Source organism: Protomyctophum bolini (genome assembly GCF_963924005.1).
Source record: "Protomyctophum bolini genome assembly, chromosome: 7".
NCBI lineage: Eukaryota > Metazoa > Chordata > Actinopteri > Myctophiformes > Myctophidae > Protomyctophum > Protomyctophum bolini.
Window position 1 is genome coordinate 12,508,934 of NC_137868.1, and position 25,353 is coordinate 12,534,286.

Here is a 25,353-nt window from a genome sequence, read left to right on the forward strand (position 1 = left end):
CTGCCTGACAGTGACAATATATAAAGTATATTGTGTCTGTCAGGTGGAAACCTCATATGTACAAAACTGTTACTTTGCAGGATTCAAATTCAAAAACCTCAAACGTAGCCGATCTGCAAGCTCAAAAACATGTTGCCGTTTTTCGAGCTTAGATATGCCAGTTTTGATGCTTTTGTACAATATGATCAACCAGGGCATTTATTTCCGAAAGAAAACCCACAAAAAATTAAAATATTTCTGACAGTGACAATATGCACTAAAATATACTTACACAAATACACATTTACATGCCCATCCAAGAAAATAATTCCTCCCACCAGCCTTCTGAATGTCATGAACAATTGCACGGCAGTGGGTGATGGCCTACCAAAACAATTCCCCGGCTGAGGATGACTGTAGCTGTGTGACTCCTCTGAAGCAGTGCTTCTCAAACTTTTTAATGTCAAGGAGGACGTAGAGTAGAACATACATAATCTCCATCCTACTCCTCTCCTCCCGCCCAACACTCCCTGCTGACAGGCCCCAGCCCGGGAATACATTCAGTGACAAATATCACCCTCCCCGCCCAGCTTCCCACTCCCAAACAGTGCAAACACCTTACCACTGCGTCACTCGAGCCACTTCTGATTTTTTTTATCCCACGATTTTGTAACCCATTTTTCATGCCTGAGTGTCCAAGTCGCTCCTTTACACCTGACAGGGGGGAGTTTCCCTGGTTGGACGTAGCGCGTGGAAGGAACACGTTATTCCAACCAGTTCCACTTCCTTTCCCCTTCATCAGGCACCCCGGCTGGCCAGGGGGAGGCAGTTTAGAGACCAGGATTACTGCATGTTTTTTGTGAGGGTACCTACCCTATAGGGGACAGGGGAGAACATGCAAAATCCACACAGAAAGGCCCTTTCGCCAACCCCACCTTCGGGTATGGGCACTGATGACGTGGAGGAGGAAACACGCCGCCAGCACCCACAGCGTCCCGAGCGGGAATCGAACCCAGGACCTTCTAGCTGTGAGGCGACAGCACTACCAACTGTGCCACCGTGCCCCAGCCACTGCTGATTTTCTTCATATCTGAGATTACAATTACTGTATCAACAATGTGCAGAACTAACTTCATCACGTAACCCTCAATGCAACCTTTTTAAAGAGTAATTTATGTGACCGTATAACATATCTGAGTATAGCGGTCCTACATTTAAGAGTGATCTTCTCCTCATGATTCCTTATTACTAAGACAATCAATCAGTGTTGCTAAAACCTATTTATATACAGTATATTATGACAATAAGATTATAGAATTAGTCAAATTAAAAGGTAGAGTTTCTGCTTGACTGTGAACTTTATAAAAAACACACACACACACACACACACACACACACACACACACACACACACACACACACACACACACACACACACACACACACACACACACACACACACACACACACACACACACACACACACACACACACACACACACACACACACACACACACACACACACACACACACACACACACACACACACACACACACACACACCAAATACCCATATAACCGGCCGCCACTGCTGGTGCTGTCCTTGGTGCTGAAATTCCCCAAACCAATATCAGTGTATGTTAACATGTCTTTGATGGCTCTCCAGCCACACACACCCAGCCTGCAGTGCAGTGTGCCTTTGAAGAGAAATGATGATTCCCTACAGGAGAATGACAGAAGACTCTTCTTAACGTACTCTCTAATTACACTGCAGATTGAATAATATAAAAGAAGCGTGAACAGAGAGAGAATAGGACATTCAGGGCCCGAGGGGGTGGCATGTATTAAATCTCAAAGCCGGTGTAGCAACATCCTACTAACATCCTTATAATTATGCCTGGAGTGCTACTCTAGGCTTGTATTCCAGTAGCCATGTGTGAAGCAAGGATACGTAATATGGATCTCAAGTTGGGAACAGTGTTCCCAGCTGCCAGTTAAAGCACGCAAGTGAGAAAAGCCGCCATCATACCATTTCTCTCTACTAACACTGTCTCACTCCATCGCACACAATAATTGATCAAAGTTTGCAGTCTCCACTTTGATATATCCATGGCAACGGAGCTGGATTGCATGCGTGCGTGCCTGTGTGTGTGTGTGTGTGTGTGTGTGTGTGTGTGTGTGTGTGTGTGTGTGTGTGTGTGTGTGTGTGTGTGTGTGTGTGTGTGTGTGTGTGTGTGTGCGCGCGCGCATGCGTGCATGCGTGTGTGCCTGTTTGCACTTGGGCATGCACATGTGTGTTTGTGTATAAAGATCTCGGAATGCTGTAAATAGCTTAACCCATTTAGACTTGATTAAAAAACATTCACTTTGAAAGAATATATATTCAAAGATTTGCGCCACATTTTTACGATTTTTCAAAAATAGCAGACCTACAAGCTCGTAGCGCGCCACTCGGTGGCGCACTATGAGCTTGTAGATCAGCTATTTTTCAATAGCTAAATTATAACATAATGTTTAAAACAACAAAAGGGGTTCCCGCCCAAAATGGGCTAATGTTCTCTCTGCACCCTGCCCAACGAGAACTCTCCAAAGCCATTTCCCCACCACAGGGTATCGGCATCCATTAAAAAATGACAGTCTGGGAAGTGTTGAACTTCATGAATATTGTATAGTATATTGACCAAGTCTGTCACTTAAACTGACACACTGAAAAACCTGATAATCACACACTGGAATTGGGTTTGGCACTTCGTCGAAATCCAAATCAAACAGAGCTGAAATTCGAATGCATCTCTCAGATCTATAGTCTGAGAGATGCAAACAAAAACAAACTGGCGAAACATGAAAACAAATACAGGCTGTGTGACAATGGTGCTACCTGCTGTCCTCCAGCCTTGATCGTGAGACGCAATTATACCAAGATAAATACAGCGGTTATGCTCTTGTATTAATCCGACCACTAAACAGGAAGATGAGAGCGGAGCTCGCCAGGTGCAGGTTTGGTCCTTGACCAAACAAGCTGTGAATGGATTAATAGCAAGTAATAGCAAGTAAATAGCAGGCCTAATTAATCCCTTTCTTCTAATTGCTTTTTCTGCTTTGTAGAGGGCAAGCTTCTAATTAATATTTCAGCCATGTGTGAAACATTTTCTATCTGGAAAACTGAGAACTTATTGCCACAAAAAATGGGATAAATACCAAACTCCTCTTGACATAATTCAAGGATTTTACAGCTGTCACTCTAACTTGTTTTATTCTGCATTTGCATATCTGTTTTGAATCAGAGGCCTCAATGAGTCATGCTCTACAAGTGAGGTTTTTCTAGCCCATGAAATCTGTCCAAAATTGGTAGGTAAATTCCAAATTGGAGGCCACGCATGCACGCACACACCCACGCACGCACGCACAAACACACACACACACACACACACACACACACACACACACACACACACACACACACACACACACACACACACACACACACACACACACACACACACACACACACACTTAATTAATTAATAGAAATGTTCAATACGTGTGTGAGTATGCAATACAATGTGAAGGACAATGTAATGTAACAAACACTGGACACACATATTCTGCATACGTTTGCAAACATATTAACACACACAACCCTGAAACCTTGTTTGTTTCTGTGCTTTGCTCAAGAGTAACTGTGTTGCCATGCCAACTCTCTCTCTATCTCTCTCTCTGTCTCTCTCTCTCTCTCTCTCCTATTCTCTTAAACAGGATTCCAATGCAGGGCCTCTTTCACCAATCAGAACAAAGCTCATAGCGATTTCTAACCAGTCGCAGCAGCACTGTTAACCGTTTGGCACCCGAGCCCTCTCAAAGCTTCTGTCCTGCAGTATGATTGATAAACACCCTCAAGGGAGGAGAAACTGAGCGGATTGAAGAGGAAATCCGCATTTTTTTTCTGTGTTCCCCCAAATTCCCCGTTTATAGTCCGTCCTCGAATAATGTCAAAGCTTATGACTATAGCTTAAAGAAAGCCTTATACTGTATGACCGCCTCTTTTTAAAGTGAAAACGTGCATCACTTGAAAATCAGTTGTAATTTGGTCATAACCACAACCACAAAGAATAAATTAGGCTTACTATGGCAAAAAGGAAGACTTAGAACAAACCTTAAACATTTTGCCTGGGGTATAGGCATAATGAAAACTGGGACAGAAACCAGTGGGAGAGAACAGCCTATATGCTCAATGTATAGCCCATGCAGTGATTGAATAATGCTGACATTAAAAAAAAATACAGCTGATAAATGATTGATGAGCAAGAAGGTGTTTTGCTCATTTAACACAAGGCAGTCTCCATTATTATGGCGCAAGTAATTTCATTAAGAGGACTGATGTGTATTAATTAATCTTTGAACAGTGCTGGGGGGTGGGGGGGGGGTTGTGGTCAGATGATCTCCAATGGAGACTCAGGATAAGGCAGTGGCATGCACGTGCCTCAAACAAACACTATAGAGTAACAATAACTAGGCTATGTAGTTTTTAGAATAGGCTATGTGCAGGCAGGCACTGTGAAGAAAATAATAACTCCAAAAGAACATGGGGAACATTTTTTTATGTGGGTGGTTATAGGCTGGCTAGTCAAGTCGGTGTGTGGAGCTAACTTGCAAAACCAAAATTCAGGAAAAAGAAAGACCTACACAGTAGCCTAAACTGTCTGAAATTACACCAACAACAACAATAATATGACTTATCACTTCACGTTACATTTTCAAGAGACCCAACTGTCAGAGCAATTTGTCTCGGAGAAAATCGCATTGATTGTGCACACATAGCCACACTACACACACACACACACACACACACACACACACACACACACACACCACCTTAAGCGCCGTGTCGCTCAGTCACACTCACCATGCTGTCGTAGTGTATGAGCTCCAGCTCGTAGTCTGGCAGAATGTCAGTCCTGTTGTTCACAAGGTCCAGGGCCATCTGCGCGGAGGGCAGGCACGCCTGGCCGCCCGGCCAGCCGCCGCTCATTGGAAACAGCGCTCCGATGTACAGCTTCTTTTTGCCTATGGACGGACACGGCCAGACCAAGAGAAGCAACATAAGAGATGCCCGGAGTTTACTTGCTTCGTGGCCGGAGGCGACCCCGTGTGACTGCCGTAGACTTCTCCGAAGCCCCAACATGATCAGGTGAGTTGGAACTTGTTTTGAAGTGGTGCAGTAAGATAGAGTGCTGTTCTTTTTTAATGGTAAAAGTTGCAGTTGTCTGCCGCCTACTTGTCTTGATGGGGGACTAGAGGCTATACTGCTGTATATGAATTTCGTGCACTCGAATCGCAACTATAGTTGTCGGCGAAAAGTGATCTCAACACGTGTCTGGTTTATTGGAGAACTTTAAATAACCTATTAGATCTTAAAATATTTTACTTTGTTATTGTGCGTGTGCATTTGTGGACAGAACATTAATTCCATAATCATTTTAGTAACGTATAGGCGCAATCGATCCTATAATTTAGGCTATTTTGTAGCCTACCTTGATTATTAGCGGCTGGGACGAATTCAATTTGGGATCCATAGCATTTCTACTTTGGGCTGCAGATACGATTCTGATCATTCGAAGCTGGCTATTGCATTGCAATATCATGCACATGCAAACTGACGAAATTAATTTAGGGTTCATGCATTTGTACACATTGTGCACAAGGCAGTCGAATTACAGTCAACGATGCACAAATGATGCCCATACTCACGACTTTTACAAATAGAATAAAACACGCGCACCGAGCAACACTCGTCTCGAATCCACGAAGAATGGGTCAAATTGACCAAAATAAAAAAAGTTGGACTTTAAAAAAAATTAAAAGATGGTTTTGTGTGTGGAAGAAACGGATATTTAATCCTCGTTCAACTATTCGTATTCCAACATGAAAAGGATTTTCTGCGGAATCAGGCGCGCCTGAGCTCTGCGCATCACTCACTGCAGCACACTGACTAGCTGCATGGGAGTCTCAGCCAGAATAACTCGCACAGAAATGTGTGTGGAGAGAGGAGAACATAGAGAGAGAGGGGGGAGAGGGAGAGAGAGCAAGAGAGAGAGAGAGAGAGAGAGAGAGGGGGGGGGGGGGGGGAGGGAGAGAGAGAGGTTGGGAGGGGTGGAAGGGTTGAGACTTGAGAGAGACAGAGAGGGAGGGAGACAGACAGATGGGGGGGTGACACAGACAGACAGACAGACAGACAGACAGACAGAGGAGAGGAGAGGAGAGGAGAGGAGAGGAGAGGAGAGGAGAGGAGAGGAGAGGGAGGGAAGGTGAGAGAGATGGATAGAGGGAGGGAGAGGGACAGAGAGACCTACCTGAAGGCGGTTGAGAAGGGTCTTTGTACAAGGACCACTTCACCACTTTTCAACCTATCTTCATATAATTGGTCCTCATATAAAATACCACAATTTGTTTTCTACTTGGCCTGTGTCTCATAGGAGGGCTGTGGGCAGTTCAGAAACCCATCCACCAGTGACATCATCGTTAGGCAGATTTAAAAAAGTATATATTTAACAATGGCAACTATTTTCGCATTGCAACTTTTTAGGAATAGAACGCCTGCAGTTTCTATTCCCCATCGATGATGTCACTGGTGGACGGGTTTCTGAACTGCCCACAGCCCTTCATGAGACACAGACTTTGTGCTATTTTATCATGAACTTTTGAAAAGTGGTGAAGTGGTCCATTAAGATTTTCAAATGAAGCACACAAGGCCAGCTACTGTTACACTGTACTACTGCTTTGTGAGCCAGTGTCTTATTTCACTCTCCTTGAACAAGCTACAACTTATTTTATCACCACATTGTCCCATATAGCTTACAGGCCTATATACTGTGGTCCTATAATGCATTCATAATCAACGTTTGGTCTATATGTTGACATATCCAATTATCCATCTAAAGAGGTTACCTAGACTAAGGGCTCCATTTTCATTTGAGCATTCTAAATACACTATTTGGGGATTTAGCAGTGGGGAAGGGGCGTTCCCACACTAAAGTGGTAAAGTGGCTATTTTGGTCACCTGTCTAAATCCCTAAAACACCTCCGCTACCCGTTACATTATGTGTGGTTTGGGCGTTACAATAATGAAACCAATCACCCTGCCACATGCCATTGCCTTTAAGAGATCCCTTATCCATTGCCCGTTATGCCCAGTTCTATGTTGATTCATAGCCTTACGGTCTAGCCCAAGGCATGGAAGAGTGAAGCGTTGCTGCCTTGAAGTCTCACTTGTGCTGTCCACCACCCCCTCCCCGTGCCAACAACTCGCTCAGATCTCGCTCATTTTTAACATTTCAAAGTGCTGTGTGATCTACGGATTTCGAGCTTTCGTTTGGTATATAGATCGTGCGTTTAGGCAGTATACGAAACGGTACCGCTTGGGATACTATTTACATTATGAAGAGAGGATATATACACAATTGTTTTTGGATTTTTGAGCGATGGAAATAAGCTAATTAGCACAACACCCCAATGCCCCATTCAATTCAATGCAATTCAATTCATTTCATTGAGGGTTTATGGTAGGGGAAATAGCCAATAATGCGCCTTCCCAAATGTGTGTAACCAAAATAGCAATTTAGGGGAAAGCGTGCCAACACGCCCATGACCACACCTCTAGGCGCAAATACCGGTGTCGGCAAAATAGATTGCGGGTGACGCTGGAGCAAAATACCATTAAGGGACAGAGCAAGCTACTATACTCGTAATTTCCGGGCAGCGGCTGACTTGTGGGCCGCAGGTAACGGCAGCGACGAAAATCGAGCCCTAAATGCCAATGTTGAACTATTGACAAAAAGAAAAAAAGAAATTGATCAGTAAGATTATAGCTTTCAGCTACACAATCAATCAAGTGTTCGTTCTTTGTAAAAGCCTCTCAGTATACTGTGTGCTCACTCCATGCTCATCCACCTCCATATTACAAATAGCCCCCATGCGCTACAGCGGAGCTACTTTGAGAAAATAATCAATGACAACACAAACATGATCATATGAATGTCGTATGTTGGTATGCAAACACACTTGCCACCGTATACATACACTCAGACCAAAAAGACACACTGGCCTTGCAGCAGCCAATGCAGCACTTTCTCGCTGCCAACCTTATATGAAATCCCTCGGTAGGTCAATGGCTCTAACAGAATTAGAGCTGGAATTCAATTATGATCCAGCTGGTCATTATTTCTGCCCTTTTCAAAAGCGAGTATGCATGCTCCTCCGTGGAGAATCCTGTCTGGCTCCTGCCAAGATATTCAAGAATCAGTTGACGTCGTTATTAATACTTAATGGCATTGGCTTTTACTCTAGGGAAAGGTTTTGGATTGTTGTAAAAAGGAAAAAAATGTCAATACAATCGTGTAGGTCTATCAATTATACTATTTTTCCACAATCATATACACAAGTATCAACAATGTTCTATGAACACTGTAATAATAGGATACTTTCACTTTTGAAAGTTCCTTATTCAAACAGCTGTGAAAGAGACCATTATTTCCTCCAAATAATTTGAGGTCAAATGAACAAATTCTACAGTGATTTTATAAAACACGATTTATATAACTTCACTTCATTATCCAAATCTCATTATGTTGGAGTGTGCAATTCATGCAGATCCCATTGCTGTAATAAGCCACCAGAGGCAGAGGTGAATCTAGTGATCATATGTTGGCATTTCCCCTCCCCTTCTTCTCTATTACCCCATAAACCCCCCTTAACCACCCCCCACACCCATCCCACCCCATGACCCATCCACCACAGCATCAATTATTTAGGCCTGAACTTTTATAAGGCGTTCCAATCCACACCACCAGCAGCGAGCACTGACAGCACGCACAGCGTCCAAGAATGCAGTAAACAACCCCTGTGAAGGCACAGCCGTTTGCTGCCGAGGTATTAGGTGCAGTCTGCAGTGTGCACTATGGGGACATTTCAGCTGCAATCTGTTGCTGAGGCAATTTAATGAGGGCGTTTGGATTTCTTGAATCTAGAATATGTTGTGCAATAGGCATTCCCATGGATAATAATGGCCTGCTTTCTTACTCACTTTTCTTGTCTTTGGTAGCACAATAAATCGAATAAAAATAATGTTTTCCCGATATTTCTCAGATAGTTCCACACTTGCCCAGAATACCAAGGCCACCATTCAAAATGGATTGTTAGGTGTTGCCTGGAAGCTGACATGTAAGCTATAGTTTTGTCAGTATTGTTGCAGACACGGGTCCTCTGTCACATAGTATTTATGATTAATTCATTCTCAGTATCTTTCTTTAACATGCATTGAGTACCAGATACTGTAGCTGGGATTTACAACATTGTGTTATGCAGTGCCGGTTCTAGGCCTTTTGAGGCCCTAGGCAACATATTATACAGAGCCCAAAATGTTTATAAACAAATCACAAATGTTTATAAACAAATCACAAATGTTTATAAACAAATCACAAATGTTTATAAACAAATACCAAAATGTTTATAAACAAATCCCAAATCCCTTGGTCCTACCCCCCCGACCATGAGACTTACTACAGGTAAACTGGTAGTGGTCCTACCCCCCCCCATGAGATTTACAAATCCCAAATGTTTATAAACAAATCACAAGTGTTTATAAACAAATCACAAATGTTTATAAACAAATCACAAATGTTTATAAACAAATACCAAAATGTTTATAAACAAATCCCAAATCCCTTGGTCCTACCCCCCCGACCATGAGACTTACTACAGGTCAACTGGTAGTGGTCCTACCCCCCCCCCCCCCCCCCCATGAGATTTACAAATCCCAAATGTTTATAAACAAATCCCAAATGTTTGTAAACAAATCCCAAATGTTTATAAACAAATCCCAAAATGTTTATAAATAAATCACAAATGTTTATAAACAAATCACAAATGTTTATAAACAAATACCAAAATGTTTATAAACAAATCCCAAATCCCTTGGTCCTACCCCCCCGACCACTGTTATGCAAAGATAATCACACATTGGATAATTCATGGAACTCATAGTAGATACATGAAGTAGCCTACATCCACATCATTTTGGTTAGCCAAATCACTGAACTCTGATGTGACCCGCACCAGGTCTTGGGTCCAGACTTTCTAGTTACCTCTGTTCTGATTTTATTGCCAACGCTGGTCTGTGTAAGTTCCGATGTGTTTTGAGAATGTCAGACAATATGAGGGTATGTGCACTATTGCCTAATTGCCTATAATAGCCAGATTAAGTGTTTTTGTTTTTCTGACAAAAAATTGGTTCTGTATGGGGAACACTCACAAAGGCAAATGCTGATTAAACGCTATACAAATGGCATTTCATGATTATTCATGTTCATGTTATTATTTTGGGGACCTTTGGGACAATTCTGTCTGCAGATAGTGGATGTAATCTTCCCAGTCATGGGCTCTGCAGTTGGGAAGGTAATATGCATACTGTATGAGCACGTACGCACGCACGCACGCAGGCAGGCACGCACACACACACACACACACACACACACACACACACACGCACACGCACACACACGTACACGTACGCACGCACGCACGCATGTGCGTGCGTGCGTATGTACGTGCACACACACACACACACACACACACACACACACACACACACACACACACACACACACACACACACACACACACACACACACACACACACACACACACACACACACACACACAGCAGGGTATTAACCTTTCTCCTGCTGAGGCAGTAAGTGGGTGGTGAGTCAGGTGAACACACACTGAGTGGAGAGGGAACAAAATAAGAGATGCTGACAGAGTATAAAAAGAAAGTTCTAAAAGGTCTTTCTTTGTTAAAATAAGTGGCTCTATAGTCCTATAGTAATCATTGCTATTTGCTAACTTTGTTAACCAACAGGGGTCTTGCTATGTCTCCAGTTCGTTAGTAAACAGAAAATACATTTTCATGTCAGGGTATAGAAATGTTATCTAATCAGGAGAGAGTACTCATACAGGATAAACAAGTGCAATTGGAAGTTATGAAACAAAAACAAGAAAGTTGCAGACAAATTTGGAACACTATAAAATTGAACATGATAAATGGGTTCTCTTTCCTGATTGGATAAAATGGGTACCCCACCTACACCACATAGAAATGATTACTATACAGAATATATGCTTAACCTTTTTAAATGTTTGTTTTTGTTTTAACAAAAAAGCTAAACTTACAGAACTTACAGAAATAGGCAGCAGTGCAGCACACCATCAAATCATCTGTGTTAATTCAACTCATTTATGAGAGTGTAAAAATGTACCCAAATGAACACTTTCAGAGTTAAATTACTGTAACAGGGTAATGACAGGACCGGAGAAATTATCTCCTGTTTAGTTCATTGTGTCTTTGTAAAGTCTCTGCCCTCTCTTTATGTTATGTGAGTTCTGTTGTCATGCCCATGTCGACATAAATCCTGGCTGAGATAATTGAGTGCATGGTTTTAAATTTGACAGTGGATATTCAGCTGTCACATGGCATTGGTATAGGAAACACTTGTTTTGATGTGTCTGTTTGAGCGCTCTAAACACCCTCCACAGATCCTTACTCATAATATTAACCAGACCAGACCAAACCCATGCCTAAACATAACAAACAGTGCCTAATCTTAAAGTTGCACTATGTAACATTCCTCTTCTATCATCGATTTTAACCCGGTTTCCTGCACAAGTGCTGACATTTTTATTATTGAGCTACTAGAGATTGCCTGCTTGCTCAGAGGAAACATTTAATATTGACCCAGTAAAAATTTGTGTCAGATCCTGTGTCTAGGTGAGACATGAACTTTGACACAATCAAAATGTTTCAATAGAAGAGCAGGGAGACAAAACCACCCCAACCCCAAGTTATATAGTTTATACTCAAAATTATATTTGAATCATAACAACTGAATTCATGAATTAAACAAAAAAGTATTAACAGTGCCTAACCTTAACTAAATTAACAAATAAAATCACAAAACCCATGCATAAACTTCATTAACTGTGCCTAACCGCAATTAAAACGAATTAATGAATTAAACACGATATATGCTCATGCCCAAACGTAACAGTGCATAACTTTAACTCAAATTAATTAACTAAACTACACCAGGCAATCTCATTAACAGTCACTAACCTCAACCAGCTGCAGTTGCATATGATTGCCCCTGACCAATACAAACACGTACACTGAGGCTCAGAGGGCTGAATATTCATTACAGGGCTGAATATTCATTGTGTGTCTGTGAATCTCTATATGTATTTATGTAGCATTTCTGCTCAAGCCCTTCCAACAACAGCTCCATATGCCTATGGTTCAATACCGTGGAGTAATGCTTATTTCCCTTGACTGCAACTAAGAGCAATGGGTTAACAACTAAATAATTATATTTTTCCAGTGACATTATTTCACCAGTAGGGCCTATATAGTAACTTTTATTTACCCAAGAGAGGTTGTCAGAACAGTGCACACATTCGTAATCGTCGCCAACATCCTTCAAACTAATACACATTTAGTAGAAAGTAATTCTCCATAATCTGCTAACCCTGATTGTTAATTCCTTGTGTCAATTTTGTTCAGTCAATCAAACTGTGTACAAGTGTCTTGCCTTTTGCTGCCTACATCAGAGAGCGAGAGAGTTTTATTAAAAAGTGAAAGCCTCTGCTCTGTCTCAGAATGATACAACAGCTTAGTGGTCGTGGACAGCGGAGAGTGGAGTGGACAGTAACAACATGCATTTACTTGAGTACTAGGCCTATACTACATACAAGTTCCGTTTTTGAGTATGTCTGTAGCCTACTTGAGTATTTGTATTTTTTTGATACTTTCACTCCACTACATTTCTAGGACGTAAGGAATTACATTATGAATTAACCACTTAAACAATATTTTCAAATATAGGCCTAGTTGAAATATAGCAGCTCTAGTAGCACACACAACAACACAAAGTGTGAGCTTGTACAAGTGTCTAAATATACTTATATTTATTTTTTAAAGCAAGTACTCCAGTACTTTAACTCGAGCTTGTAGATCGTCTATTTTTGGTGTGCGATGGGTTTAGTAGCCTACAATGCTGTTGCTGTTACAATCTGCCTACTTGTAGACGTACCTGTATGAGTCTATGAGAGCATTTTACCCAACTCTCATAGATTAGAAACGGCTGCCCTCTTGTGTCCATAAAATGCATTGCAGCTTGAGATAAAAGACGACTATTATACTGTAGGCTACATAACAACATGAGGAAACAATCCAGGGCCAAAATCCTACCTGTGTAGTTTCTGTCATCTTTGGTAAGCCAGCAGAAAAAAAGGGAAAAGGAAAAAGTTCATTAGCAACTAGCAAAGAAGGTTTGGGTGAAATGTTTCAACATTTTAAAACATATTGTTTGATGAACAGAGAAGAGGACATCTTTCACTCAAATATTGTTATGGTGTGTATTTTCCCAGAGGAATATTGTGTGCATTCAGTATTCAAAATTCATATTATTTCATGCCACAAAGTGACAGACACATACTTATTGGACAGGCTAATAATATCACAGCTATAATAATACTATTATGTTGACTATCCTATGATGCTATCCTATCTAGTCCCCAGATTACACTCTAATTGCTTAGTTAAAGGTATAGGGTTATTCTTTTGGTTAAAACAAAAGGTTTTGTGTTAAAATGGTACTATATTCATTGCTATAGACTTGTTTGTCGGTAACAGGGGTCTCCCCAGTCCCCATCTCTCCAGGCAGCTCTTTAAGAAACAAAATACAATGGACCCTTCTAAACCCAGACCCCAAAAGTGATTGTCCAATGCCAATCCAAATAGTTTAGCAACTGTTGCTAAGAATGGCAAGCTTCCGTCACCTCATAGCTGTCAATGTTATATTGCATGGCTGTGTTGTTGAACCCATGCCATAGCAGCCATACACAGCTTAACGTCGGGGAAGTTACACGACTCACACACCCAGGTGATGGCAATAATACCGTACCGTGCATTACATGAAAAGTTGATTGAGTTGGAATTGGTTACTGTTTCTCCCTCTAACATCTCCTCCTCGGCTCCTCATATTTCTAGTTTACTGAAATAATGTCATGCACATTTTCCAGTGCATTGTTGACTAGATTTAGAATGCATTTTGAAGCTCCTGCTACTGAATTGATTGATTATTTATATGGGTGAGAAGCACAGCTTAAATTGCCAGTCCCTTTTCTGGCAGAGTGGGCCTTAGCGAAGGGTCCATTTCAGGTGGGTGGCCAATTTTCAGCCAATCAGGAGAAAGTAGCCTATAGTCCAAAGTCCACTAGCTAGAATGTGAACAAAAAAGGGTTTAATTTAATCAATAGCACTTCCTCCAAATTTGGTGACCTACATTGCTGAATCAATGAAAGTAAAACAGAGATAGTATACCTGTAGGCCTATCACTAAAATAACTGTTGCTGAAGTGGTTGTGAATGCTGCCCAGACCAGATCTTTTTTTTGTGCTGGCCTTTTTATGTATTACTCAACTGACCAGACATAACAGTTGTGAATTTGATCACTATGTTACATGTTGTTCAAAATAACACAGGCAAGGACATGTTTCAGTGTGTTGTTACTGTATCTTATTTTAGCCTATAGTTCATACTCTTTGCACTGACAGTGTTGCTTGCTGATAAAATCTGTTGTCTACATTGAACGTAATGCTGATTTCTATTGAGGCAGTTGAGTCACTCACAGAGGCACGTGGGTTTGAGTGAGTCCCACTTGCCCAGCTTGGTGCAGTGGCTGACGTTTCTGCCTTCCAGGATGAAGCCGGCATGGCAGCTGTAGTGGAGAACTGTGCCCTCCACCGGTGGGCCCGGGGGCTTCACCGCCACCCTGCCGTTCTCCAGAGACGTCCACACCCGTGGGCACAGCAGCACTTGAAGTTTGGAAAAAAGGGAGAGGGAAAGATAATTAAGCAGCTGTAGAAAGCCAGTAAGCTGCTCTTTTTATAAAGCAGTGCTATTGAACACCCTTAAGGGCAGTCCATACTGTCTCCGACCATCAAACTTTCGTCGGAAAGCTCCGGTACAACTACAACATGACGTCACTCGCAACTTCTGAAACGCATTCCTGCCCTTTACTGTGTGTGCGTTTTACAAATATTGAAGCAATGAAAAGTATTAAAACGCTTCTGACTAAACCTCCTAACTCCATTGGATCCTCAAACTGTCGGTCAACCACTACAGTAACTCCAACTTTGGAGACAGTTGTTTTTTCCACCATTAATTAAAATGACAAAGCCAGGCCACATTAATGGTCAAAAATGTCCTAACTCCACTTGAGCTGTACTGTATTTGGGTAAAGTGATGATAATATGATAAGGACACAAGGGCCTTTCTGTGTGGAGTTTGCATGTTCTCCCCGTGTCCCCTAGGGTAGGTACCCTCACAAAAAACAGGTCGGAATAACGTGTTCCTTCCACGCACTACGTCCGGCCGGGAAAACGCTCCTCTGTCAGGTGAAAAGAAGCAGCTTGGACTCCTCATGCATAGAAGGGAGCATGACGTCAGTCCGCTGTCAGCATAAAAGGTAAAATCACACCATGGTGCAACTCTCCCCCCCCCCCTCCCCCCTCTCTCTCTCACTCATTAGCAGCCAAAGTGCAGCACTATCTCTCTCTCTCTCTCTTTCTGGCACAACAGTGCCCCTACTGGTACTAATTGTCATACTGGTGCTCACAGTCACATAGGTGCATGGGTGGGTGGGTTAACGTCACATAGGCGGGTGAACACGGACATTGCTGTTCCTTGGAGTGGTTGCACCACTCAAAAATAACAAAAATATGTACAGGTTGGGGAACAAAGAAGGGCTTATAAGGAGGTGGGGTAGTCACTAGACTAGGGCGGGGGGGTAATCATTTCCTCTCCCTTTGGCATGCTAAAAAGTGGATTTTCAGGCCTGTTTTAAATTTGCATTTTTTTCAGGGAGGGAGTCAGGGTATTCCACACTTCTACAGTGCTGTAGAAGGAGAATTTTTCCCATGTTTTTTTTTAAAGAGGGTGGTACCAGATTGTTGTTCTTGCTTCCTCTTGTATTGTGGCTTTTTTTAGGTAGTTTGTCAGGCACAGAGGGCATAGAGAGCAAAGCTGCATTTACAATTTTAAATGTCAGTCCCAATTTCATTTGCTTAACTGTTTTATACCCGGAGCCACCCTAGACTATCAAAATATGTTGCAAAAAGATGGGTCATGGGCCCCAGACTGAGGAGTAGTATTTTGTTTTGGGAGGTTTGTAGCTTGGACTTTAGTGACATAGAGATGTTTGAGAACCAAGAGGTGCAAGCATAGTCAAAGTACGGCTGAATTAGGGCTGCTTGCTGGTCTGACAGTACACTCACTCAAACTCCATCCAGAATGCCACAGCATGCCTGGTCTTCAACCTCACAACATTTTCACATCTCCCCCCTTCTGTCTTCTCTTCACTCACTGGCTTCAAGTTGCTGCCACCAATCCAATTCAAAACACTGGTGTGATGACAACGAAGACAATCAATGGCATGGCACCTGCTTACAATCAGTACACGATCCACCCCTACACCCCTTCCTGCACACTTTGATCAGGTAACACAGGACGTCGACCTGCTCCTCCATTCCCTACAACACCCTGGCCAATGCTCCATGAATCCTATAATCTTCTACGTTCTGGAAATTGTGGAATGGACACATGTGGAGCCCTGACCTAGACCCCTGGTACACAACCCGCTCAGGAAAGCACAAAGCATTTCCATGGCAGCACATATTGCAGTGTGATGATGCAAAGATGTGGCAAGCTATTGATTGGAAGCGGGGGCTTTCCTCATCCCCTCGACAAGAGATACCTTCTCAAAGTGACTTTCAAGAACATATGGAGAGACTGCTGAACCCTCCTGCTGACAAGGGAGAACACCCACTACATACTGTACATAGGGCTATAATGATAATGCCAACAGTTACATGCCACTTCTAGACGAGCCTATCACAATGGCAGAGCTTCTATATTTGATTGACCACCAGCTAAAGGCAGGAAAAGGAGCGGGCCCTGATGGTGAAGTAAGCCCATTTAAAAAAAAACTTGAATGGGTGATGCACACTCATCAACTATTTGTAACTGGCTATCCAATGAGCTGGGTCCCCCTGCTAGACTTATGTTATTTAAGAAAGGTAACCTTGATTGTGACAATTACCCATGATAAGTGTGATTAATAGTGCAGCAAAGGTTTATGAATATGTGCTCAATAACAGCCATTCCGAGAGCAGGTGCTCAACATAAAATAAGCTGCTTTGAACACAGTGTGGCTTATAATTAGACATTGTGCCAGAAAGAAGCTGCATCTGTACATTGCCTTTATAGCCTATGATGACAGGGTCCCAAGGGGAACACTGTTCAAAGTCTGGGGTGTGGACTTACTATAGAGTAAGAGTTTGTTCAGTAACCCCGTTGATATCTATAATCTATCTAACTATAAATGCACCAAGTCTCTGTGTGGTACGTCTGTAATCTACATTACTCGAGAACCACTCGCCCCACCGACTTCAAATTCAACACACGCGTTCCACCCCATCACTGGGGGTGCAGTGCTAAGCTGGCCAGTTCTGACATCCCAACACTCCATATTTGGGCATGGCTGACACAGAACTCCAATAGGAATAAAGGGACACAGAGAGACACATACAGAAATCTGACATAATATCTGGGTGGGCCATGCATTTCCAACTTGTATTGTTCCAAGTAGGCCAGTGCCCATCGGGCACCACTGTAGAGGCCCCACAGGCACCTCTCTAGTGTTCTGAAATTAGTAAAAAGGAGAACCAAGTCATGAATTCTCATTTAACAAAACGTAGAAACAAGATCATATTTGTGACCGAGGAGACATGACATGATTGATAAACTGCAATCCGAAGAGGGTTCAAGATATAAGACCTACCAAGTTCCAACCCAGAATCCAGATCAACCCAGATTTATCTGTCCATCCACTCTATACCAGCACCGGCAGTACAGTACATCTTACTGTACATTGGGGACTATTTGAAGCTTTACACGGTTCTAGTTATTCTCTCATAGGCTGCGTGTGGAGAAGGGGGGGTGGAGTTGCATACCACCTGAGCAGGGCATGTGTCAATGTAAGACTGGTATACAAAATTAACAACTTCATACTGTTTGTTTCAATAAAGTAACTAACTAACTGGAAGGTTACGCTTTCCCCTGACATTAATAACTATTAGGTTACTCCTAGACTTTTAAAAATGGAGGGAAAAGATACAGTGCATTACACATTGTACCTTGATCCCCAGTTGGTGTATTGTAAATTATGTAACATGGTAGATTTGTGATAATGAAATACATTTGCTTTGTATCAAAGATTGCCATTAAACCTCCAGGGAATATCAGAGAAAATGTATAGTACTAACCACTATACTCTGGCTTGTTGAAATACACATCTTGATGGGGAATAGGAGGACATACGGTAAAGGAAATAAAGCAGCAGGGGACAGACGTCCTGAGCTGAGCGTGCTCTACTGTCAATTGGTTAAGAGAATTAAAGGTGCAGGCTCTCAGTGCAGGCTCTCAGTGCACTCACAAAGTCATTTTTCCCCCATTCTTTAATTTACTGCAGCAGCAGTTCAATTTAAACCAGAGAGAGTCTAATAGAGAGTTGGATCAAAGAGCACTTACAACATCTGCTGGACTGCATGATGTCCGTCCATGTGCCGTTGGGCAAACACTTCCTGACCTTAGGCCCCACAATCACCCTGTTCCCTCTGCAGATGTACTCTATCTCATAATCCATCGGCAGAATCTGCACACTGCGTATCTGGCAGGGAGAGGGAGGGAGAGAGAGTTATATTAGTGCCAAAGAGAGAGAGTAATTACAGTGATTGATGCTCTCTCATACCATTTGTCGCATTCACTTAGGGACTCCTTTAATTTTGTCTTAATACACTGGCTTTCTGGGCCCATGTGGTGCTATTGGTTGAGCTGTGTTATAAATAACATCTCATGGCAATATCTTCTGAATTAACAAGCTTCTGTGGTTTTGAAATGCATACTGACTCTGGTTTCAGGAGGGGGTATAGGAAGAGAGGGAGATCTCTCTGAGCATGTGTGAGTGTGATTATGTTTCAACCTTGCACTCCGATGCTGCATGCATACCGGTATGTGGGGGGAATTGTGTGCATGTGTGTATGTATGTCTGTGTGCCCTGCACAGTGCAGACACAAGAGTGTTCGATGCACATACCGGTATGTATGAGCGGGTGTTATTTATTTTATTTTGGACATGTCAAATCAACACTGTTTGATCCCTGCGTTTTTAATCCAGAGCAGATCTAGAAGCTGTGTACCTGTTCTTGGGTCAGCCCCCTGTAACGGATCCCTCCATCCCTAGGAGGACGGATGATGGCACAGCCTGAAAGAAAAGACGAGTGAAAGGAGGTAGGCAAGATGGCAAGAAGAATTTCATCCTCCAGAAAAAAAGTAGATATATTACTGTAACATGATATCCCTGTACCATTTGGTGCCTTCCCAACATGCACAAATAACAGCACTCCATTTAGGTCACTTAGCAATCTCTATGGAGCTGCTTCTACCCATTAATGCATATAAACACACACTCACGAACACTCAAACACAAGCACATAAACAGCACATAGAGACAAAAACACAAGCATATTACCTCCAGTTGATGAATTATGTATGGGCACAACAAGAGATGGAAGAGCATAGAGAATTATCAGAAACAATAGCTGTGCCATCTCTGGATCTGAAGAGAGGAAAGAGAATGAGAGAATGAGGGAGGGAGTCAGGGAGAGGGGGGAGAATAGGAGAGAGAGAGACATGAGGGGGAGAGAGAGGGAGAGTTTATGCACAAAATATTGCATAAAATAAAACACTTTGGGGCTTTGGGAAAAAGAAACAGAGAAAGCACGGGAACAGAATAAATCTAGAAAGGTTAATAGTATTCTTCCAATAAGGGGGCTGTCAGATTCATATGTGAGTGAGAGTATCATGACTACAGTGCTCACACACAGTACTACTGATGCAAACCTACTGATGCTACTCTTAATCACTTAAAGAGGAGGATATCTCCCATTTTCAGCTTATCTTCAGTTTAGGAGAGCTGTGGACAGTTCACATCGCATCGACACATTTGTGTAGAATTGTATAGATCTATTTTTGCTATTTTTTCATAATTTGTTTTGCAATTTGTCTTTTGTTTTTGAGAGTTTTTGCCTATAAGGACATGACCAAAATAAGTTGTAGGTCTTGCTATTTTTGAAAAATCGTTAAAATGTGCCTCAAATCTTTCCGAAAATTGTCATGATTTTTTTTTTCTTTTCCACGTCAGGCCTGAATGGGTTAACAGGAGCCCTCGTACAAGGTTTCTTTGAATATGCATGCACCTCCTGGTACCACAGCACCTCAAAGGCCCTTAAAACTAGGCTCCAAACTTGGCCTCACCCCCCCAAACCCACCTCACCCCTGCCCACTTTGACAGGCTGGAATGGCTTAGGGTCGACGACAGAGTACAGCATCTTGCAATGGGTCTAGTCCACAAGATTCGATACACCACCAAGATACCGAAGATACCCACAACACCAGAGGGAGTGCAACGAACCATGTACAACCCAGATTCGGCACAAACAAGGGACTAAATTATTTTCGCGCCTATGCCACCAAAATGTGGAACGCCCTACCAACAGTCATTAAGACGAATCCCTTGACTCCTTCAAAACCGCTCTCAAAGGGCACCTTGTCATGGATGTAGACAGAGTCGAACCCAAGTGCAGAGTAACAACAAACAAGTAGTAGATAAGTAGATAATAAAGTATTTAATAAAGAATAAGGCTTCTTACACGGAAGTAGTAGGCAGGAATCAGGCAATTGCAGAATGACAATGCAGTCAAAACAGGAATCCACAGACAAGCAACCATGACAACAGACTATGAACTGACAATGAGTGTTTGTGAAGAGTCCAGTTTTATAGGAGCAGGTTGATTGGCAAAGTGTTCACAGGTGGGCTGACGAGGGAGTTGAAGACAGGTGTGTAAATGGGACTGCAGTGTGGTGGAAATGAATGTGGGAGTGGCCATGGTGGAGTCACAGACTGAGGGGGAGAGAGAATGTGACACACCTACGGACGACTGCAATTCGAAACTGCCCCCCCATAAAATCTGAATCATAAAATCTGAATCAAAGGGGTGGGCCCAGGCGCCCACCCCTTTTTCCCCTCACTGTATATGTTTCTTTTCCCTTTTTACCTCCTTTATGATGAATTCCTGTTCTGTTCTTTGACTAGAAGTGTCTATTTGTACGTCTCTAAATGTTATGATGAATTGAACAAGGTGGACCATCTTGTAAACAAGTGTAATGCTTAATTGGGTTGTCCACTCACAGTTAACAGTCTTTGTATTGAGTTTGTGCTTGAAATGTACTTTAATTCTGCAAACTGTTAATAAATATTTCAATCAATCAATCAATCAATCCGTCCAAGTCCAAGTTGTAGCTCAAGTACGGTTCTCTAAAGCCCCGTTCAGACCAAAAAAAGCTGTTCATTCCAAGCTTTAAAACGCAAAAGCTGCTCTGCATAGAGATAACATGGGACCACGAAGCTAAAGCAGAAGCTAGCTTCTTTGGTGTGAATGGAGCTTAAGGATAGAGAGTTGTAGTGGTTAACAAGTACATACAGTAGTAGACTCTCTTTTGGCTCTCTGGGATAGAGTTAGGCCACAAACCACTTGGCCAATTAAACTGACTACACAATGTATAGATTTCATGAGCAGTTTCCATCTGTGGGAGTGATGAGTTAATCTGTGACACTTCAAACGATCCCTGACACTTCAAAAGAGGAGTTTGCATGTTCTCCTCGTGTCCCCTAGGGTAGGTAACCTCACAAAAAACATGCAGTAATCCTGGTCTCTAAACTGCCTCCCCCTGGCCAGCCGAGGCGCCTGATGGAGGGTAAAGGAACTGGTTGAAATAACGTGTTCCTTCCACGTGCTACATCCAGCCGGTGAAACTCTCCCATGTCAGGTGAAAAGAAGCAGCTTGGACTCTTCATGCATAGAAGGAAGCATGAGGTCAGTCCGCTGCCTCCCCAGGTTGGCAGAGGAAGTGTAGTGCCCAGGATTACATTAGATAATTGACACTGGGTGAAAAAATGGGTTGCAAAAAGATCCCTGACACTAGTCCATCAGTTAACTACTGCTGGAACACACAGGCCCAGGGGACTTTGCCCATGGCACACTCACTCATGTACGCACATACACACACACGCGCACGCGCACGTGCACGCGCGCACACACACACACACACACACACACACACACACACACACACACACACACACATCACACACACACACACACACACACACACACACACACACACACACACACACACACACACACCATACACACATGCACAAGCACACGCAGACATGTCATGCACACGCACAGAAACAGACAAGACACACTGGCATGACAGATACACAATGAAGTGTGCATGTTGTGTGTATGTGTATACAGTAACAGTACGCACGCAACCGCGCACACGCACAAACGCACACACAGCCATTAAGTTTGCATGTATCAAAGTATAACACACAACCCTATATATAGCTGCTCATTTGCAGTGTTGGATAATACATTTGGATTTATACTGTGGTCTCAAATACACAAAGTCACACATGTCGTACACAGCACACGCACGCACGCACGCGCACACACGCACACACACACACACACACACACACACACACACACACACACACACACACACACACTGCACATACAAATATACACTGTGTGATGGGTGGTGGTGTGACAACAAAGCAAAGCACCAGAGAGGGAGACAGATGGCGGCAAGGATTTCTTATAGAAGACAGACAAATTCTGCTGGATATTTCATTAGCATTAGCCAGTGTATTTTTAGAGTGTTTGTGCAGGACTTGTGCATACATACATGTTGAATAGGGAGTCTGCTTGTGTGTGTGTCAGTGTTTGTGCATGTGTGAGTATGAGTATGTGTGTGCAGCATATGTCACTGCATTGTGTACAGATACTGGATATGCGCCTCAGCAGGAGACATTAATATAACTGGTACCATACTGTGTAACATAAAAGTGAACAGTCTGACTCTGAGTCTGGCATGGATGATGAGACAGCCTAGAAAGTACAAAGCCAGTTAACTTCATCCATATGGAGGCTATGATGCAGAAATATGAAAGACACCCCCCCACCACCACAACCACTGATGTGGTTATCAACTTGCCTCAAGCTTACAGCGCAATTAAGACCAATTTCAGGCAGCATGCACCCTGCATGGACTATACATGTACCACAGTTGTCCATATAGTCTACTCTATACCATGATTAGGATCGATTCTATAAGAACCTTTAAATGTTATGTTTATCATGTGCTAATGGGTGTGTTGTCCATCTTTATCATCTTGCTACCTCGACTGAATTACTGCTGAATTAGGCGGCGGCCACATATTGCCATCATGTCCTGGACGGGGTAGATTCCGGGCATAAAAACAAATCCATTGCTATAAAACCCCTTGAGTAGGCCTATATGTTAATCCAGAAGGCGGCCACGGGACAATTCTGGTCCGCTTCAGAACCATGGACAGCGGCGGCATGTTCAGATTGTTAGCGCAGTTGCCAGCAGCCTGCTGGTGGATGGAGAATTGTTAAGCTATTGGTCGTTATGATGACACAACATGCACACACTGACTCAGATACTGTGATTTGTGCATGAGTGAGCATGAACTATTGAGACGTGAGGGTCACAGTGAGGGTGCCACCAACCGTATGCTGCCGGTAGTTACTGGTAGGCTGTTGACATGGGAATCCGTGATGACGGCCTGCATGTGAAGGAAGGCCGACCATTATACAAGACGTCTGCACACAGAATCGGCATCTAAAAACGCTCCTACAAAAGTATTAATGTCCAGCTCAGTTCAGCTCAAATCAGTTAACTGGACTGGATGATTATTTAAAAAATCAAGACGCAACATTTCGAAACGTTTCCCCCCCAAAAGCACCAGAATGGTAAACGGTAGATTAGGATGGTCGTGGAACAGAGAAATGAAAACAAACAGCTCTCTGTTTTATGAAAATAGCCCATACAGATACATTGTACATAAAATATGATAAATAACGTTCTTTGGTATACAGTAGCCTATACTACTGTATATATGCTGTGAAATCGAATTATATTTTCACATATAAATCAATGTAGTCAAATCCTGCATCCAACAGTAACATATGACACCCTGAAGCGATGCTGCATGTATACGTTACTTACTATTAGTTTCGATGCGCTCAGTGAAGATAAGGTCCTTCGGGTGGGACTCGTCGGGGAATAAAGCCCGCGGTGTCGGATTATTTGGTAAAAAATGTCTTTATAACGATGTGTATGGCTATTGTCGATATATAGTATAAATGTGCAGCTATAGCACCGTGTGCGTAAACAGAATGCCACAAAAAACAAAACGTATGCTGTGTTCTTCGGTGTAGGCTATGTTATTGCTTGGGGCTGGGCGCACGCCAAAATAAATACATGACAATTATCCACAGAGGTACATGCACGACTATATACAAAACGCATCCCACTAATACGACGGAGCAGCGATTTGCCACCACACTCCCCGCTTTCCCCCCCTACAATCTCCAGCTATATTCACGACGTCATGATGGAGACGTAGGGTGCGTAACACTCCCTCTTCCACGCATATAGTCACTGTCAGCAGCAACCTGGCTGATGAAGCACGCCTATTTAGGCCTACCATATTATTATGATCAGATTCATAATACATCCGAGGAGGCTTTGGTCTTATATCTTATTAAAAGCTCGTGTATTGATCCCACCGTGGATCATTATCAGGGTTTGAAGACTGGATCATATGGGGCGAGTCCACTAGTAGTCACTCTATGGCTATACGTAAGCTGCCGTAAAGCCCCCTGGAGCTTATGTCATCAAAGCAACAATCAGTAGTTTTTGTAAGTGGTCAGTGCAGGTCATTCTAACAAACCAGACTCCTGCCTCTATTTTGTCTTTGCATTCTCCTGCCAGTGCCTCTCCTCCCCTGCCATCTATTCCAAGACCACCGCTCTCCTTCATATTTATATCCCTACTGAATAATTGAAGCATGGCGGGAATAGATAACCTCTGCTTCTGCTGTGTCTCACCATCACTCTTCCTAACGCCATAAACCACAAATTCACATCTTCTCCTCCTATAACAAGCTGGCCCTACATTCCTGTTCACGAAAATAACCTAGCAAGAAGAAACACAAAACAAAGTATATAACAACAACACACAAGAAAAATAACGGTTACAGGTTGC

General features: G+C 42.8%; 1 protein-coding gene across 2 annotated transcripts in view; it reads right to left on the bottom strand.

Moving 5' to 3' along the window:
* The window catches only part of gabbr1a (gamma-aminobutyric acid (GABA) B receptor, 1a), a gene marked incomplete at its 5' end in the record, with an annotated part of 52,720 nt that extends 32,963 nt beyond the window's left edge, over nucleotides 1-19,757 (bottom strand). The window contains 6 exons of one of the 2 annotated variants that reach the window (XM_080767732.1): nucleotides 4,884-5,044; nucleotides 13,278-13,295; nucleotides 14,719-14,904; nucleotides 18,680-18,818; nucleotides 19,347-19,411; nucleotides 19,679-19,757. In XM_080767732.1, the coding sequence (XP_080623858.1) occupies nucleotides 4,884-5,044; nucleotides 13,278-13,295; nucleotides 14,719-14,904; nucleotides 18,680-18,818; nucleotides 19,347-19,411; nucleotides 19,679-19,757 (648 nt within the window). The remainder of the gene's footprint in view (nucleotides 1-4,883; nucleotides 5,045-13,277; nucleotides 13,296-14,718; nucleotides 14,905-18,679; nucleotides 18,819-19,346; nucleotides 19,412-19,678) is intronic. The other variant, XM_080767731.1, reaches the window with a different exon arrangement.
* Nucleotides 19,758-25,353: the final 5,596 nt, after the last annotated feature.